At 41.7% G+C, this 19,898-nt stretch overlaps 2 protein-coding genes across 2 annotated transcripts; both read left to right on the forward strand.

Moving 5' to 3' along the window:
- Positions 1 to 455: 455 nt before the first annotated feature.
- On the forward strand, positions 456 to 9,816 carry zmynd19 (zinc finger, MYND-type containing 19). Its single transcript, XM_062434355.1, has 6 exons — positions 456 to 633; positions 2,591 to 2,650; positions 2,736 to 2,842; positions 4,595 to 4,735; positions 6,534 to 6,714; positions 7,532 to 9,816. Exons 1-6 carry the CDS (start codon positions 583 to 585, stop codon positions 7,673 to 7,675), a joined length of 684 nt encoding a protein of 227 aa, XP_062290339.1. The 5' UTR covers positions 456 to 582; the 3' UTR covers positions 7,676 to 9,816.
- Positions 9,817 to 15,050: 5,234 nt separating this feature from the next.
- On the forward strand, positions 15,051 to 19,088 carry tmem141 (transmembrane protein 141). Its single transcript, XM_062434363.1, has 5 exons — positions 15,051 to 15,202; positions 15,359 to 15,425; positions 17,378 to 17,461; positions 17,580 to 17,690; positions 18,418 to 19,088. Exons 1-5 carry the CDS (start codon positions 15,149 to 15,151, stop codon positions 18,477 to 18,479), a joined length of 378 nt encoding a protein of 125 aa, XP_062290347.1. The 5' UTR covers positions 15,051 to 15,148; the 3' UTR covers positions 18,480 to 19,088.
- Positions 19,089 to 19,898: the final 810 nt, after the last annotated feature.

Raw genomic sequence — 19,898 nt, forward strand, 5'->3', positions numbered from 1 at the left:
CTAAAAGCTGAAAACATGAAAATTATAAAAAGTAATTAAATGTAATAAGTTACATTATTTTGATTAAGTAATTGAAATAGTTACATTACTTATTATATTTTAAATAGAGTAACTAGTAATCTGTAACCTAGTACATTTCCAAAGTAACCTTCCCAACCCTGCTGGCACATCATATGTATAATATAATACATCACTGTCAATCCCAACAAAACATCAAACATTTCGCGCGAAAATGGCTAGAAGTGGTCACGAGAGTGTCATGACGTAATAACTGAAACGGGCTGTGCTGAAGAATCCTCGTCTCCTATTGGACAACACGATCAGCTGCGTCGTATTAGAACCCGTAACGTGGTGTTTGATTGGATGATGTTGAGTAGCGGCTGGAGCTGGCCCCGCCCCCCCAGCGGTGTCACAGAGCTGCTGCCGGAGAGAGTCGGAGTCAGGGCAGACACTCACCCACTTAACGCGAACTGGCATCGCAGCGGGGCTGAGGGGCTGCCCCCGACGTGTTTTAAACCTGAATACCGTTTAGGTTTGGATCCTACGCCTCGCTCTGTCACCGCCTGCCCGTCCGTCCTCCTGATGTCGGATTTCAAGCTAGGGATCGTGCGGCTCGGCCGTGTGGCCGGGAAGGTGAGCTGGATCCCAGGGCTGCCATGTGCGGCCGGGGGAGGGCCCGCGGGGGATCACAAACACCGCTGGTGAAAACGGGTTTTGCGGTGACGAATCGATGCTAGTCAACCGCTTTAACGATTACCAAGCTGTCGTCGTTGCGGGAGTGGTTCAGTTTGACCGATTTTCGCCGCATTTGAGCGGATTAGAGACGCCGGCCGCGCGGAGCTTTCTGTGGCTCCGCCGCCGCTCTCAGCCTTGCTGTGGAGCTAACGCTAACTAGCACGTAGCGGGATACGTTGGCTTTCGGTTCACGTTAAATAGTGCTAAAAGGTGCACACACGGGTCCTTATTTTGTCATTACCCGTGTCGTGTTGTGTAGTAACAAAGAAGACTGGTTTTATAGCGGTGGGTCATGTTGTATTTGTGCTCGGTGGTACAGATAGCAGTGCCACGCTAGCTGTGTTATTGGGATTAGTCGGTGAAGTGTCGGTAATGAGGAAGCCATCGCCATGCTCCATCAACTCACTCTTTTGTGCAACGTGACAAAGCCTCGGTAGGACAGCTAACTGCTCAACAGCTGTCTCTTGCCTTAAAACTTGCATTATGTTTTTTTTTTTGTTGTTGCTAAAGTTGCATTTACAGTCGCCACAGACAGGCAGTGGTGTTCAACTGGGGCTAAATGTTGGGTCACTTGATTGCCCCCCCTGGCTGCTAGTGTCACAGGACTGTCACACCATGGAGAAGCAGTTTTTGGTTGATCTGTGACAAACCTGCTGCCCACCTGCAGAGTGGCAATGCTCCTGAACTGTCACTCTGCTAATATACATGGTGTCACTCCTGGCAGTCCAGACAAAGTGTCACATTGCATGTTTCCACCCTCTTGGTATGTGGATAACACCACCCATGCTCTGTGTGTGTGTGTGTGTGGCACTATGCTGGAGTACCACCTTCTACCAGAGAGCTCAGGTATCTCTGTAAACCATGTACATACGTTGCATCTGAGTCCAAACACAGTGGATGCAAACACTCATGCTGAAACGTGTCTTTTTTAAGAGATTGAAAACAAGGTATGCTCCTCTTGATATGAACATTGAACACTTGGAAAAGAGAGATCCTCCTTGTGTTTATGTGTATTGCAGCTCACGTGGCCCCCCCCCCCCCCCCATTGGTTGTGACCATTGTGGCCCCTGTACACATTTGATAAGCAGTGTAGTTTGTACAACCCAGCTAGATTGTGTACAAATACTCACCAAATCCTTATTTGGACATGATATTTTTTTTAGAGTAGGGGAGGTGGGGGGGCACTGCAAAAATTCCTTTCACTTCTAACTCCAAAGAGTAACTAAAGTCCACGTCCTGGATTGCAGTTGCCAAAATACAGAAGTGGTTTAGACAATGATCGTCTGATAGATAAACCGGCAGCCACCGGACTGACCACTGAGCATCTTTAAATTATTTGCTTTAGCATTTTATTTAAGATGTAATTTAATGGAATAACATAGTCAAATAGATCTTTATGAATGCCTGAAGGTGGTTATGAGGTGAGGTGTGAAGTCTAGCAATGAAAGAAAGAAGTACATTTAGCTGACATTGTAATATTTGATGAGTTTTGTAGGGTGCTGCTGGATTTTTTTCTCTTTAGGTTCCTTTTATTTATTATTTCAATGATTTTAACGTATTGCCAAAGCAGAGTAGTGTGTGAAAAGGTAGCTGCTTGCCATGTGAGTTGTGGCTGTTATTGTTTCAGGTGTCAACAACATGGATTTAAACTCTCCTCTCTATCTCTCTCTCTCTCCCTCTCTGTTCTCTCTCCTCTCTCTCTCTCCATCTCTCTCTCCCCCCCCCCCTCTCTCTCTCTCTCTCTGTTCTCTCTCTGTCTCTCTCTATCTCTCTCTCTCTGTCTCCTCTCTCTCTCTCTGTCTCCTCTCTCTCCTCCCTCCCTCTCTCTCTCTGTCTCTCCGTTCTCTCCTCTCAGACAAAATACACACTGATCGATGAGCAGGACATACCGCTTGTGGAAAACTACGCCTTTGAGGTAAATATGAGGATCCGACTTGCACATTTAAGTATCAGACCTATCGCTTGATATTAAACATGGACATGATGATTTCAATGTACAGGCGCGCATGGAGGTCGATGCAGACGGCAACGGAGCGAAGATCTTTGCCTACGCTTTCGACATCGGCAAAGGCCGCTGGGCAGGAAGGCCGTTGCATGAGCTGCTCTGGTAAGTCCTTCGTTATATCAGGTGTAGGGTTGAGTTGGAGCATCCAGGGTCAAGCCACGGGCTGTGTTGGAAACCGCATACTTTCCTACTACTCGTACTAACTCTGACGTCATTTGAAGTATTTAGTGTGTTTCAACTGCGTAGTATGTGATTTAGAGTATGTGAGAAGTTCCCGGATGGTTTACTATATTCAGCAGAAATGCAGAGTATGCATCAAGAGCTGACTACTCACACTCACATTACCCAAGATGCAACAGAACTTCTGAAAAAAACCCAAAATACAAACGCCACAGATCAACACCTCGGTGGTTTCACGTTAGCTACAGCGAGGGTATGTCCGCTTCCTGTTTTCAAAATAAAAGCACCAATTCTATCGTTATGGTTTTCTTAATAATAAAAGGTAACGGGTGTTTTATTCTGTGAAAATGACCGGAAGTGCGTTACTCGCTACGGCTAACTCTGAATTCACAGGAACAAAACTTTAAACAGGTGTTATTTGGACAGATTAGCGTCACATTGTGGATCTAAAGGGCTACTTTACTTTCTCTCCTACAAAGGTTATAAATGTGGATAAAGTGGTATATTTATAGAGTTAAAGCTAAAATGAAATCAGCTTCAACCTGCTGATTTCAGCTCGGGTAGGGACGCAATGCATTGTGGGTTATCGTGTAGTTAACTACAGTGTAAACGGTCTGCTTACTATCTGGTCGTTTAGTGTGTAGTATGTAGTATGCGGTTTCAGTGTTGGCAAGCATCCATAGTGTGGATCTGTCCTGGAAGGCGTCCTCTGATTAAAATCACACAAACAAATTACGAGTAGAATCTAGATATAGCTGCATGAAGAACGTTGTAGAAGCTGCTAAACATTAAACTAACTAGAAAGAAGAAGAATCCTGTACATACACCAGTAAAGCTTTCACATCCATTAAGGTATCGTAAGGAATTTGGTTGTTTCAGGGGATCGATGCTTCATATCTTGCAAGTTTTTAGTATGTGGTTTCTGGTTATTGACTTAAATGGATGAATAAATTGAACCTTGGCCAAAGCTCCTTTAATTATGTGGTACTGTAGTGTTTGTGAAAATGATGGCGAGCTGTTAAAACTAGAGAGAGCCTAAAAGTCCTGCTCATAGCCTTTAGAGCAAGGGAGGAGGGAAGAAAGGAAGGATGGACAGATGGAATGAAGGAAGGAAAGATGGGGGAAAAAAGGGAAGAAGGTAGGAAGGAAGTGAAGAAGGACAGAAGGAAGGAAGGAAAAGAAAGAAGGAAGGAGGGAAGAAAGGAAGGGTGGACAGATGGAATGAAGGAAGGAAAGATGGGGAAAATAGGGAAGAAGGAAAGATGGTAGGAAGGAAGTGAAGAAGGACAGAAGGAAGGAGAAGAAAGGATGGGTGGACAGATGGAAGGTAGGAAAAGGAGACAGGAAGGAAAGATGGAAAAAAGGGAGGAAGGAAGTGAAGAAGGACAGAAGGAAGGAAAAGAAAGAAGGAAGGACAGATGGAATGAAGGAAGGAAAAGAAGGATGAGAGGAAGGAAAAGAAGACAGGAAGCAAAGTCGGCCGGATTGGACCCCTTGGCGGGCCGGTTCTGGCCCACGGGCCGCATGTTTGACACCACTGCTTTAGAGTAAAGTGTTGTGAAGTAAACAAGGAAGCAACTAACACATCCACCTCAATAATTAACGTCCTCGTCTTAAGTGAGGCTGTAGTTTTTTGTAATGGGTCTGACTGACTGAAACATGTTTGTCCTCCAGGGAGAAGCACAGAGGAGGCATTGCTCCTAGTTTTCAAGTCATCCACATCAACTCTGTGACGGTGGACAACCGGCTAGACAACCTGCGGCTGGTGCCGGTCGGCTGGAGCCCCAAACCAGAGGAAATTTCCAGCAAACAGAGGTAAGATTCACCAGTGATGCATAATAATCATGATTCTGTTGCTCTGTAGGAATGTAAAATAATGACTATTAAGGTTGTTGTTTTTTTGGGGGGTTTTGCAGGGAAACAGTATTGCTCAGAAAAATATTTCTCTTACTTTTTTTCTATATCTTGACGTTTTAAAACAAAAACAAAACCAGCATTGCATTAGCATCACATTGGGATAATTGTTTTTTTGTTTTTTTAAATTGGTTCAAACATGTTTCAGGGGTTTGCTGACGTTTTAAAGCACTGGTGTCAAACTCATTTTCATTAAAAGGCCACATACAGACCAATTTAATCTCATGTGGCCGGATCATTAAAATGAAGGAAGGAAGGAAGGAAAAGAAGAGAGGAAGGGAAGATGGAAGGAAGAAAGGGAGGAATGACAGATGGAAGGAGGGACGGATGAAATGGAGGAATGACAGATGGAAGGAAGAAAGTAAGGGAGCAAGGACAGATGGAAGGAAGGGAGAAAGGAAGAGAAGACAAGAAGGAAGGAAGGAATGAAGGAAGGAAAAGAAGACAGGAAAGAAAGATGGAAGGAAGAAAGGGATCGAGGACAGATGGAAGGAAGGAAGAAAGGAAGGAAGGAAAAGAAGAGAGGAAGGGAAGATGGAAGGAAGAAAGAAAGGAAGGAAGGACAGATGGAAGGAGGGACGGATGAAATGGAGGAAGGAAAGATGGAAGGAAAAGAAGAGAGGAAGACAAGAAGGAAGGACTGACAGATGGAAGGAAAGATGGAAGGAAAGAAGGAAGGAAGGAAGGAAAAGAACACAGGAAGAACAGTGGGCCGGATTGGACTCCTCAGCGGGCCGGTTCTGGAAGGAAGGAAGGAAGGAAGGAGGGAATGAAGGAAAGATGGAAGGAGGAGGGAAAGATGGAAGGAGGGAAGGAAGGAAAGAAGGAAGGAAGGACAGTGGACCGGATCGGATCCCTCGGCGGGCTGGTTCTGGCCCGCGGGTCGCATGTTTGACACCCCTGCTTTAATGCTGTTGAGAATATGAACGTTTAAATGAAGATCGATTTGAATCAGAAAGTCAATACTATTAATTTTCTTTTAAACCCAGCCTTACTAAACAAGACATCTGAGGTTGAGCTTCAAGCTTCTGATCGACATTTTATAGACTCAACTTTATTTATAAAGCACTTTAAAACAACCACAGCTGAAACAAGGTACTGTACACAAATAAATAAAACAACACAGGAACATAAAACAATTAACAAGAAATAAATACTAAAATAATCGTTTATTGTTTTTAAAACTATTTAAAAACAATAAAACAACTAAAAACAAACCATAAGACACTAAAACAGGAGCAGAGTCTCATGCATGGTTGAAAGCCGAGGAATAAAAATGGGTTTTAAGACCAGTTTTAAAAATGGACAGTGAGGAGGCTCGTCTAATGTTTAAAGGAAAAGCTCGTTCCATCATTTAGGAGCAGCAACAGAAAATGCTCTGTCCCCTCCGAGCTTCCGCTTTGACCTCGGTACCTCCAGCAGCAGCAGATCAGCTGACCTGAGGCACCGAGCAGGAGCGTGGGCCAGACCATTTAAAGATTTAAAAACAAATAAAAGAATCTTAAAATGGACCATACCAAACCATACAACTAACCGATAAATAGAGAAAGTAACAGATGAATCAATAATGGAAAACTACTGTTGGTTGCAGCCCTAATTGTAGGACTATATAACATTTCTTACATCTTATCATAAATATTTGTTGTTAATTGGGTCAGACTTGACTTCTTGCCTAATCTTTCTTCCCTTACTCACCCAGAGAGCAGTCTCTCTACTGGCTGGCCATCCAGCAGGTACCGGCTGACCCGGTGGAGGAGCAGTATCTGGAGCTGAGCCGCACACGCTACTACAACGCTAACGGGGAGCTGGTGGAGGAGGAGGAATGCTCCTGCACATACTACGAGTGTCATTACCCTCCCTGTTCACTCATTGAAAGGAGGGTACGTACTGTAGCTAATCTTGAAACTTGTACACTGTTTTAATTTAGGGCCGGGACTTTAATGCGTTAATTAAGATTAATTAATTACACAATAATTAACGCGTTTTAAAAAATTGACGCATTTTAATCACACTTATTTTTGCACCGCGGAACGTTTCTCACTGGATGAGTTTCAGGCGGACCGATTATACCGTAGCACCAACTAGCGTAGTTCAGACAACAACAAACCACAGCGAACATGAAGGAAGTAGCTGATGAGACGCTTTGGTTGCCCCGTGGATGGAAGTGTGGATAAGAGCATGGTTGTGTGCAAGCTATCGAGCCTCAAGTATCACCTCAATGCAAAACATATAGCAGCTAGCGTGGACGCTAGTGTGGTGGCTAGCTAATTTCTGAAATGTACTATATTTCTAAATATGCTATTGCTACACTTAATGGCAAAAATTGCACTGGTCTGTTGGACTTAAGCTTATGTATTCAGTCATTATTCAATGGTACACTAAAAATCCATGTGAAAAAAAATTACTTCTCACTGTTCTCAGGTCAAATATTTATATGCGATTAAAATGCGATTAATTTCGATTAATCATTTCTAATTAATTAGATTCTTTTGTTTTTACTCGAGTCACGGCCCTATTTTAATTAGTTCAGCTACTTTCCGATTGGTGATGTGTAGTTTAAACAATGATTTTTATTCATTTGTTTTACTTTTTTTAAGTTGCAGATAAAATAAAATACACGCAGAGCTCATAAGTGACATCTTACTACATGTCGGATAATAAATACATCTGATAATCTTAATCCTCGTCTTTCCGCAGCTCCGGGAGTTCAACATCTGCGGCCGCTGCCAGGTGGCGCGCTACTGCGGCTCCCAGTGCCAGCAGCGGGACTGGCCCGCCCACAAGAAGCAGTGTCGAGAGCGCAAGCGGGTGCTGGCTTTGGAGTCGGAGCCCGAACGATGATCTGCCCTCATCCTCGACTGGGAGAGGAGGAGGCGAGAAAAGGGGGGACAGGGTTTGACTTGTGGGAGGGGAGCGGGGAATGAAGTGCAAAATGGGGGCAAAAAAGACTAACGACAGAGGACAATGTTGGTTGCTTGGTTGTTTGATGGACTTCGGGGGGCTGAGAAGATGGAGGAGGGGAAGGAGAATAAAACAAAAAGACATCTGCCACTTCCCAGAACTGGTAATTCTCCATAGCTTGCTTTCATGTGGATGACGGGGGAAAGGTATTATTTGTTTTGTTTTTTTGGGGGGGGGGGTTTCTTTATTTTTCTCGAGGACAGAGGCCCTCGAGCTCTACCTGCTGCTATGGTTTTTTATGTGAGGGGTGGGGAGGGGGGGGGGAAGCTGTCTCGTTGATGAACTGGACAAGCTTCTTTCGGACCACAGTCGAACACGGACAGTTGTCGTCATCCACTTTAGTTCCTCCACCCAGCCGCCGGGTGTGGTGACGTCTGTGCAAACGGGGGACCCCAGGGGGCTACAGTACCCCTTCGTTCAGCTGGTACAATGGGACATGGACCTTTTCACTGTATCGCTCCCTTTTCTGACCTCTCTGGTGCACACGGCCGCCGCCATCACAGTCATCGACACCTTAGCCCACCTCCCTGTTTGTCGTACTCTTCCCCTCCGCAGCCAACCACGACACACATCAGATAGATTTCACTGATTGAATCACACTACCAGTATTGTGTGTGTGTTTGTGTGGGAGCGTGTATGTGCGTATGCTTGTGTGTGTGTGTATGTATGTGCTGCCAATATGTGCTGAAGGACTTTGAAATGGTCAACACGGGCAATGGGCAGGGTTAATGTATGTCTTTTCTCTTAAAGGGGCCATATTACACAGTTTTAAATGTCATATTTAATCATAAATTGAATTGATGGGCTAAAATATTTTCACTGTTCTATAATAAAAGTAGCTGCCAAATAAAGGCTCTAATTATTTTCTAGATGTTTTCTTGACCCATTCTTTTAATTGATTTGATCAGAATAAATTTTAATTGGCTAAAAGTAACTGGAAGTATAGTACATTTGATCCCTTTTTTAAATTGGCGTTTTCAAAAATATCCAGTTACTGTTTAAAAAAAGAAAAAAAAAAAAAGAAAAGCTGGTCCTGGTGATATTTGGTGATTTTTGGATCTTTTTCACAATCACACAAAAAGAGCAAAGCTTTTTACATCGATGGCCGAATAAGAAAATGTTCCGGTCTCAAACTAATCTGATGTCTACCAAAGTCTGGCGCTCCTCTGTTAACTGGTTTCAATCCCTCCAGTCAGACTCAGTTTGCTGGTTTTTAAACAGACACTTGTCTTCTCAACGGTATTTTTGCATTTGCAGGGTTACGCTATGTGTTTGTGTGTGTGTGGTTGGGGGGGTTGGGGGGGGGATATGTTCGGTTTCTTGTGTGAGAGTTTTGCTCTAAGGGTTATTTTTTTGAAGAAATTCTATCAATTGAGCTATATTTATTTAAAACATTTGATTGTGAAACATGTTTTTAGTCCTGGTGATATTTGAAGGCAAACTCGAAGAAAAGTGGACAATATGGGACCTTTTCATGTCACTTCTTTTTTTTTTTCTTTGTTTTTGGGTGGTGGGGGGGGGGTCTGAACATTTCGTCCCAGCTACTTGATTTCTTTCCTGATCCTGAGTGAATGAGTCGTCCTCGATGTCGCCCTTCCAGATTTTTCCATGAAAAAAAACAAACACTGCGCACCACCTTTTTGTCACTAAAATCTTCCACGAGAGCGGAGAGAGAGAGACGTCTTGAAGTGTAAAACTTGAACCCCCGCCCCCCCCCATCTTTTACACACCTTTGGTAACTTCGAGTTTGGAGAGTGGTTTTATGAACTGAACCATTTCCTGCTTTTTGTTTTTCTAAGACACGGCAGTCCGAGTCAATTTGTTCTGTGTCAACTTTATCCTCAATCGCCTGCCTTCCTTGTATTACCTACAATGCACACCTGCTTAATGTGTCCTCTTGTGTCTTAGGTGAGGAGTCCAGACACTTAATAAGCATGTAATACACAGATGTACATGCGACTTGTTGATTGTTTATTTTGTATGTGTGTGTGAACAGGTTTTCAACACTGCACTAAAATTTAGCTTCCATGTTAGCGTATTCGTAATAGATGATTGGGGATGAAGGGGAAAAAGGGGGGGGAGGGGTTAATTTGGACAGAGTGTACAGATTGTGTCTGAGATCTTTTTTGTTTTGTAAGAATATAAACATTAATCACCTAGAAATAAAGAGCTACAATATGTGAATGGAAGTACAGTTGGGGATAACTGACAGTTGCTTTTCCAATGTAAAATGATAATAAATGAAATTAAATGAACCTCATTTGTTGGAGTAGTTAAAGTTTGAGTACTGATAAATGTAGCAATGGATTATTATCATCGTAGGAAGGAAGGAAGGAAGCGAGGGAGGAAGGTCAAATCTGTAATGTCCCTTTTTCGATTCCAGACAGATCTCTGTTGCATATCGTATCCATCTCTCTGTTTGCTGTCTGCCAAATAAATAAATAAAAGGGAAGGAAGAAGGAAACAAGGAAACAGGGATGGGACATAGGATAAGCAAGATAACAAAGATTTAAGATGCTTGTTTGAAATAAAGAGTAAATGTTGCCTCACTCACTTTCTGTGACACTCTGGGAGAAACAGCAGGGTCACTGCTTGGCTTCCTCATCAGTATGTGACAAATTACCCAATGAGAAATGGATTACCTAATGATGAATCAACCTGGATGATAATGAAACAAATTACTACAGTTATGTAATAATATTTCACATCTATCAGTAGGTTAACAGTCTTTATCCCCATACTTCCCCCTGATGAATCACTTCTGATTAGAAACATAGACATCATGAATCTGTAACAAAACACATGAAGATTGTAAAGGACTCTGTTAACGGGTATTAATGGAAAAATGGGAAAGATGGGCAAGGTGGTGTATTACCTGAAAATGGGCAAAATGAAAAGGGGGAGGTATTACTCAAAAAATCCATCAGATATTACCGGAAAGACGGGTAGAATGGGTGAGGAGGGTTATTACCAGGCGGGGAGTTAATAACTGGGGTAACTTAAAACTGCATTCTATCAAAAGGCCACCAGGGGGCGACCGTTTTGGTGTCAAAAGGACTTCCATCTCTATACAAGTCAATGGAGAATTCACCAACTTCTCACTTGATTTCTAACCTCAGTAAACGTTTTCAAAATGTGTTTATGGTCTCAATCGCTAGTTTAAAGCCTTCTTCAATGCAGTATGATGTTCATTTGGGACATTTTGGCCTCCCTGATTTTATATTTGATGATAAAGCAGGGTATGCATTAGGGCGTGGCTACGTCGTGATTGACAGGTTGATTGGTTCACAGGTTCAGGAGGGCGCCTCATGCTCCTCCTGATGCCCATATAAGTAGAATCCCTGTTTGTTTTTTTCCCGGCATGCACCAGAAATTTTCAAGATGGCGCTGCTCAGATCCGATACTATTGGCTTCCAAGCAGCAGTCCACAAACCAATGGGTGACGTCACGGATGTTACGTCCATTATATATACAGTCTATGGTTATTACCCAAAAACTGGGCAAAATTGGATAAGGGGGCTGTATTAACTGAAAAAGAGGTACAATGGGTAAGGGTGAGACATCCCAAAACACTGCAAGGTAGTAATGAGTAATGGGTTAAATTGGTAAGAGTGTGGTTAACCCAAAAAATGGGTAAAATGAGCAAAGGAGACACTGGACCAACTGTTTGCCTATTTGACATTCCTCATAGAGTGGAGTGGAGGTCACATGCTGGGAGCTTGTCTATGTTCCCACAGCTCTATGTTCCTACAGCTCTATGTTCCCACAGCTCTATGTTCCCACTGCTCTATGTTCCCACAGCTCTATGTTCCCACAGCTCTATGTTCCCACTGCTCTATGTTCCCACAGCTCTATGTTCCCACAGCCCTATGTTCCCACAGCTCTATGTTCCCACTGCTCTATGTTCCCACAGCTCTATGTTCCCACAGCTCTATGTTCCCACAGCCCTATGTTCCCACAGCTCTATGTTCCCACAGCTCTATGTTCCCACAGCCCTATGTTCCCACAGCTCTATGTTCCCACAGCCCTATGTTCCCACAGCTCTATGTTCCCACAGCCCTATGTTCCCACGTTTCTAAGAGATTATTAAAATTCAGACCCTATGTTCCCACAGCCCTCCGTCCCACAGACTTGTGGGGTGTCCTGGTACCTCTGTGAGGCTACGAGTGAAAGTCCCTCTCGAGCAATAATTTACAAATTAAGCACTGGGGCGGGCACAACGCTGTCCTGAGAACATAGAGTTGTGGGAAGACAGGGCCTAAAGTAAAAGTCTAAGTAATGTGGGAAATAGGGCTGTGGGAACATAGGGCTGACCCCCACAGGCCAGCTGCAGTGAGCTGCTGCCTCCTGGGGCTTCCTCCCCCCACCCTCCACCCCCAGACCCCGGCACCTCCAGGTGCTCCCCCAGGAGCAGTACAGACCTCCTTAGGTTCCCCCAGGGGGAATGGTCCTGGGGGGGGGGACACTCTTAGAAATGTTGACTTGCCACTGAAACGAGAGGTTGTTTTAGCAGCAGATGGAGCTCGTTAGTAAGACTGATCTCAAAACTTAATTAAAATCCACTGCTGTTCACATTTAATTGGAATAAAACTCACTTTAATAAAACATATTGAGCAAAACTCAAAACATTTTTTTAATTAGAAAGAATCTCAAAAAATAGACCACAGGCTTAACAAGGGTGACTACATGTAAAATAGCCGATTTTTTTGATGTTGTGATCAGATGGCATGGTACCAAATCATTAACATGATAGAAGTATGAAAGTTAACTCACCTTCACCAGGCAGACATGTGACAACTCTCTGCTGTAGAGTTGCTGCAAACTTTTAAATCTTGTAGCGCCACCTACAGGTGAAATCATATAAAATGCTGCAGACTTTTCCAGCATCAGCATCTGGAGGCTACGATTTTGCTGAAATGAGTTGCCATGGACTGTCACATTTATAGATATACAGTAGTAAGTATAGTAGTATGGTGGTGTTTTATTAACAGCCACAAGGTGGTGCTACTGGTGCCATGCTTTAATATACATGGATAGCATGTGTACCAAGTTTCATTTGATTAAAGACAATAGAACCACAGAAATATCAGGTTATATTGTTACTATAGGATGATTTGCTGCACATTTCTTTATTTAATATCATTGTAAATTAAATATATTTAGGTTGTTCAGATAAAACCAACAAGTTGAAGATTTATCAATCTGGGCTCTGATAAATCTTAATGACCATTTTGTTACTAATAGACAGATCAATGACGAGAATAAGGCGATGTATATGTATAGCCACCATTAATATCTGTAGTTAATTTATTTTTTGAACATTATCAGTATGAACATTAGGGCTGATCAGTGGTTACAGGAAGGGAAACCTAGAACAGTGTTCATTTGGGCAGCTGATTATTGTTTTAAGACAGACTTGAAAAAAACGTGAAATTAACCTTTAACACAGTGGTGTCAAACATGCGGCCCGTGGGCCAGAACCGGCCCGCCAAGGGGTCCAATCCGGCCCACTTTGCTTCCTGTCTTCTTTTACTTCCTCTCATCCTTCTTTTCCTTCCTTCATTCCATCTGTCCTTCCGTCCTTCTGTCCTTCTTCACTTCCTTCCTTCCTTCCTTCCTTCTGTCCTTCTTCACTTCCTTCCTTCCTTCCTTCCTTCCTTCCTTCCTTCCTTCCTTCCTTCCTTCCTTCCTTCCTTCCTTCCTTCCTTCATTCCATCTGTCCATCCTTCCTTTCTTCCCTCCTTCCTTCCTTCCTTCTTTCTTTTCCTTCCTTCCTTCTGTCCTTCTTCACTTCCTTCCTACCTTCTTTCCTTCCGTCCTTCTTCCCTTTTTTCCATCTTTCCTTCCTGTCTCCTTTTCCTTCCTTCCTTCCTTCATTCCATCTGTCCTTCCGTCCTTCTTTCCTTCCTTCGTTCTTTCTTTTCCTTCCTTCCTTCTGTCCTTCTTCACTTCCTTCCTTCCTTCTTTCCTTCCGTCCTTCTTCCCTTTTTTTTCCATCTTTCCTTCCTGTCTCCTTTTCCTTCCTTCCTTCCATCTGTCCATCCTTCCTTTCTTCCCTCCTTCCTTCCTTCCTTCCTTCATTCCATCTGTAGTTAATTTATTTTTTCTGTGTTAATAAAATAAAAAGCAAAATACACAACAAAGAATAATCTTGTGCAACAGAAACATCTATATATATAGTATATATATATATAGTATATATATATATATATATATATATATATATATATATATATATATATATATATATATATATATATATATATATATATAGTATATATATATATAGTATATATATATATATATATATATATACTATATCATCAGGTAAACACTTTCTAAACATACTAAGCCTTTCTTTCACTGGCTTTCTGCTGTGAATCACTTTTTATCATCCTGTCTCCTCTCTCTTGTATAACAAGCAACAGATGCTGTGGCCGTCTGGTAACTTAAGCCTCGTGTTGTTACTTGTGTCTCAGCGGTAGTTGGATTCTCTCCATCTGCCTCCTCTCCTTCTTCTCCTTCTTCTTCCCGCACTTCTCCAGTCACCAGCAGGTCACAGAGGTCAGTGGGGTCTGCTGTCCAGGCAAGTCCCACATGGTATGCACCGTACACAAAGAGTTTACTGTGACGACTTTATTTAAAAAGTGTGTAGTTGGGGTCATATTGCAGATGTCTGTGAGTTGATAACAGCTGAGTTAGTGATTTTTTCCCTCTAATCTTCTCACATGGTTTCGTTTCAATAAATGTTCAAATTATCCAAAATTTCAGCAAATGGGTAAATGTCCTCCTTCCTTCTGTCCTTCCTACCTTCTTTCCTTCCGTCCTTCTTCCCTTTTTTCCCCATCTTTCCTTCCTTCCTTCCTTCATTCCATCTGTCCTTCCGTCCTTCCTTCTTTCTTTTCCTTCCTTCCTCCTGTCCTTCTTCACTTCCTTCCTACCTTCTTTCCTTCCATCCTTCTTCCCTTTTATCCCATCTATCTTTCTTTCTTTCCTTCCTTCCTTCCTTCCTTCCTTCCTTCCTTCCTTCCTTCCTTCCTTCCTTCCTTCCTTCCTTCCTTCCTTCCTTCCTTCCTTCCTATATGTGGCCCTTGAATGAAAATGAGTTTGCCCCCCCTGCTTTAACATGTTTGATCACCTGCAGTTCCACCTCCTGTCCATTGGGGGGCGCCATTGTTTGATACAAACTGCTGTTCTCTCTCCTCTCTTTGTGTTTTTTTGGCTTGCAGATGACGGAAGTTTTATAACAGCAGAGTTATGTGTACTGGCCAGTGTCAGCATGACATGAGATGAGCTAGTGTTGTTTTTTATTTATATAAGACTTTAACCTCCAGTTCCTCAACAGAAGACAACATGGTGAACATCGGTCTGACCAAAGTGGATGACGCGTTGGCGGCCAAACACCCGGTGAGCTTCATGTTTGATGTTTTTCCTCTGAGCCCTGCAGGATCTCTGGAGGACACTGACTGTCAATGAACCAGATGCTGCACATGTTGTTCCCTTACTGGAAAACAGAGAAAGGAATGACGTTTTTTTATTTATTTGTCTCGTGCTGTGTTTCAGGGTTTGGGGAGGTATGCTGCCTGTCAGTCTAAAGCCTTCATGATGGGGACTGGGAGCTTCATACTGGGTGAGTGAGCTGCATGGATGTGTTATAAGAGCTTTTATATGACATCCATGGTGAGGTGTCATTTCCCACAGCGTCCACCACATATATCGATATATCTGCTTTATATATAAGGGTCAATGACGTATAAGGATTTACAACAACTCAATTTTAAAATAATAAAAACAAGAAAGGAATTATTTTCATTAGCGATTAATCTATCAATTATTTCCTCGATTAATGGATTAGTTTTGGGGTCGATGAGATGTCAAAAAATGCAATACAAAGATACTCAATTTACTATAAGCGAATGCTAAAGGAACCAGAAAATATTCACACCTAAGAAGCTGGAATCAGAGAGTTTGGACATTGTCCAAACTCAATTACTCAATTATCAAAATAGTTTTATGATTAACAACATTATTAAAGTGATTAACTTCATAGGCTGTGCAGGAAACTGCCAGCTGAAAATGAAGGTTGACTTTCTGTTGCAATAAAGTCTAATGTGATGGACTTCAGACAGCGATGTGTGATATTACACACCAGATCAGATAGCGATACTTTGTTAACCATCATCATAGTGAAACTACTGTTGGTGGACATTTAAAGACTTTTGTTATAATCTTATTTTCCAATGCAGGAATGGTTGTTTTTTACAGAAATCTGGTACTTTTGCAACATCTAAAGAAATTTACACTAATTTCCTTTAGAAAAATCTCTAGAAGGAGTCAAGACAATTTATTTATAGAGCACATTTAAAAACAACAGATGTTGACCAAAGTGCTTTACAGAGAGATTAGGAGTGTGTACGTATTCAAATCAATGCTAATAAAATGATAAAAAGGTAATGTCTACAGATTGACTTCAAACTACAATTGGCGATGTTTCAATCCCCCCAAAAAACTGACAGCGATCCAACTAGGATCAAAACATTGTCTCTATAAATAAATGTGTGGTTTTCATTCCCCCTCAAAACCACCTTCTATTGATTTAATATCTTTTGATTTGCCAGAAATGATCAGACGAAAGACTGCAGGGTTGGACCTCCCTGCAGATTAAAATAGATCGGCTATCCGTGCACAGTTTCCCTTTTTAATTTTTTTTTTTTTAAACATTATTTTTATTGAGCATTTTTTATGAGACAGAACCAAGCAGTCTAGCTGCTACAAGCGAGAAAGACAATCAGGTATGTATGTTAAAACAAAAAAACCAAAAAGGAATACATTAATAAAAAACAAACATACAAACAAAAACAACAAAAATCAAGAGGTCAAATTAAAAATGTGCACATTTCAAATACACAGTATCTCCTCCAGATACATTTCACACAATCACTGCCATATCAGTGCAAAAGGAAAACAAAGAGAAGGGTAAAAAGAAAGAAAAGAAAGAACATTTTACATGAATGGTGCAGTACAGGTTTAACAGATCACTGTTCTAGGAAGTTAATCCAGGCTTGCCATGTTTTTAAAAATCTCTGTGGGTTACCTCTAACACAATATGTGATCTTTTCTAGGGGCATACAGTAGTTGAGTTCATTTACCCAGTGGGAGTGACTAGGGGGGTCTTCAGCAATCCATTTAGACAGAATACATTTCTTTGCTGCCGTCATGGCCAGTCCTAAGAAATCAGCTGAGTATATTGAGTTGAACTGGAGATTAGTAGTAGTCCCCTAGAAGTACTATGGAAGGTGATAAGTTAAGTTCCATATTTAAGACTTTCTTGAGTGTATCTTCTATGTCTTTCCACCATTGTTTTAGCTTTGGGCATGCCCAGGTCATATGAAGAAAGTTCAGTTTCCCTTTTTAAATACGATTTTAAACCAGTTGATTGAGAAAAACAACCACAGTTACAAGAGGACAAGTGTAAAAGGATTTGTGGTGTTGTGGCAGCTGAAATGAGTGTTAAATGAGTTGCAGAAAGTTTACATGTTCATCATGGCTGCCACTGAGATGTCTCTTGTGCTGCTTTTACAGGTACAGCGGGATTATTTGCTATTCAGAAGGTTCTGCAGAAAAGACTTCCTTATCCTCTTCAGTGGAACCTGCTCATTTCCACAGGTGAGAGTCGTGAGACATGACTAACACACAAGATGTCCCAATTATTTGCTCTCCAGCTGCACATAATGGCTCTCTTACTTCTTTCTTTCATCTCTGACCTCCTTGTGCTCTCTCTCAGTGGCGTCGTCAGTGGGCAGTTATGCAGTGACACGCTGGGAAACTCAGAAATGCACAGACCTCTGGGTGTTACTAGAAACTGGCAAAGTCCCGGACAGATCTCCGCCACAGGGTGAGTACAGCGTGTGATTCTGCTTCTCGCAATTCCTCATGCCTCATACACTGGAACATTTTGAAATGGGGAAGAAATGGTGTTCATGATTAAATATAAAGTTCATACCAGGCGGGGAGCTCCGGTCCTCTGAAATGAGGCCAATGCGGAAGTAATTTAAAACTGCATTCTATCAAAAGGCCACCAGGGGGCGACCGTTTTGGTGTCAAAAGGACTTCCGTCTCTATACAAGTCAATGGAGAATTCACCAACTTCTCACTTGATTTCTAACCTCAGTAAACGTTTTCAAAATGTGTTTATGGTCTCAATCGCTAGTTTAAAGCCTTCTTCAATGCAGTATGATGTTCATTTGGGACATTTTGGCCTCCCTGATTTTATATGTGACGATAAAGCAGGGTATGCATTAGGGCGTGGCTACGTCGTGATTGACAGGTTGATTGGTTCACAGGTTCAGGAGGGCGCCTCATGCTCCTCCTGATGCCCATATAAGTAGAATCCATGTTTTTATTTTACCCAGCATGCACCTGAAATTTTCAAGATGGCGCTGCTCAGATCCGATACTATTTGCTTCCGAGCAGCAGTCCACAAACCAATGGGTGACGTCACGGATGTTACGTCCATTTTATATACAGTCTATGGTTCATACATTTTAATACAGGACTATTCTCAACAGACTTTTTTGAGACTCAACCCTTTACATTTATCTCTCCCTGTGTTTGTCTTTCAGTGCCTAAGCCAGAGGAATCAACAGGAACTGGGAATACAAAATATGGCGACGTGATGGAATAAACACGATTTTATAAACAAACTTGTTTATCTGCTGTAAATAACGACACATTTTCAGAAGATGTACTTTGCTGGAGAAAAGCTGGGTATTACATAAGACATTCTGTATTTAATTGCATCTAATTTCTGCAACAAACCACATGAAGGAAGTGGGTTTTTTTTTCCTGATTTCGGAGTTTGTAAAGCTTTTGAATTTCATAACAGCATTAACGTTTGGATAAAGTTTTCTGAATCAGAGGTCAGGAATTAGTTTGGGTTTTTAGGGAGGAATCAGATGTTAAGCTTGTGATCCGGTATTATTATTTGGATGTGTTTGTTTGACATGCAACAGAATTAACTCTGCAGTACCACTTCAAGTCAGTAGTTGTCACTGTACTGTGTACCGTAGACACAGGAGGGCCAAACAACCAATTATAAACTAAAAGACCAGTTTGTTTTTTTGTTTTTTTGGTCTTTTAAGAGAGAGCAAATCTTTGTGGGATGATTCATCCTGATAAATAAACATTCAGGACAGCAGTGTAATCAACTGGAAATCATTTTACCCCTGCATGTTTATCCCATCTTCAGTTCACTGATGATGTAATGAACCCGGCATTTATTAAATGAATAAAACATCAATCCTGTTGGGATTTATACACAGTTTTTTTGCATTTTTGCAAAAGATAAATTCCACATATATGCTAATTTATAAGTGATGGTAACATGAGCAATGAGCCTTTTTAACCGCAGATATTTGGACATGTCAAAGCAGGAACGGCAGCGGGTGTTGGCCTGTTGTATTCAAGTGTCCCAGTAAGCCATGACAGTGTGGCAGTGATCCAGTATGCTTAATAGCAGGACCCTGAAAGTGACGCAGCTAAATGGAATTCAGCCTTCATTCATTTCATTATTTACACCTGTGCTTTTCCTACTGTGACATGTCAAAACGTCTTCTGGGAAGACGGACTTTAAATTGGGAAGATTACAAAATATGAATTACCACAGAGGGTGAAGATAATAAATAAGTGTTGAAGGAGGGACAGTGACATTTAGTGTTCTCCAATGAGGGATTTAAGATATACCTCCATCCCACAAATGGTCTTCTGGTGAGTTTACTGATAAGTTTGTAATTTCCCTTTTTAAATTGAATGTTTTTTGTTATTCAACAGTAAATGGTACAATTTAAAAAAACCACCACACATCATAGAGCATATACTGTATTCTATATATTGCATACAGCACAGAGACAAAAGGCATCGATCCATCTTCACTTCATCCACAGACACAAAGACACCCACATGTTCTTGTTTTTGACAAAGCAGAGGGGGAAAGAATCAGAGTACCAGTGTCAAAAATGATTTTAGAGTGAAGATATCTCAAAGTAATCATCATATTATCAGGACTAGAGACAGTAATTCACAATTCCTGTGTCAAAATAAGGAT

This window comes from Scomber scombrus, chromosome 15 (genome assembly GCF_963691925.1).
Source record: "Scomber scombrus chromosome 15, fScoSco1.1, whole genome shotgun sequence".
Classification (NCBI taxonomy): domain Eukaryota; kingdom Metazoa; phylum Chordata; class Actinopteri; order Scombriformes; family Scombridae; genus Scomber; species Scomber scombrus.

Bases quoted from the DNA above. Each gene is read 5' to 3' on its own strand.
- zmynd19 (XM_062434355.1), top strand. From the start codon at position 583: ATGTCGGATTTCAAGCTAGGGATCGTGCGGCTCGGCCGTGTGGCCGGG. The intron at 634-2,590 runs GTGAGCTGGATC...CTCTCCTCTCAG, and splicing joins TCGGCCGTGTGGCCGGGAAG to ACAAAATACACACTGATCGA. The intron at 2,651-2,735 runs GTAAATATGAGG...TTCAATGTACAG, and splicing joins TGGAAAACTACGCCTTTGAG to GCGCGCATGGAGGTCGATGC.
- tmem141 (XM_062434363.1), top strand. From the start codon at position 15,149: ATGGTGAACATCGGTCTGACCAAAGTGGATGACGCGTTGGCGGCCAAA. The intron at 15,426-17,377 runs GTGAGTGAGCTG...CTGCTTTTACAG, and splicing joins GACTGGGAGCTTCATACTGG to GTACAGCGGGATTATTTGCT. The intron at 17,691-18,417 runs GTGAGTACAGCG...TTTGTCTTTCAG, and splicing joins GGACAGATCTCCGCCACAGG to TGCCTAAGCCAGAGGAATCA.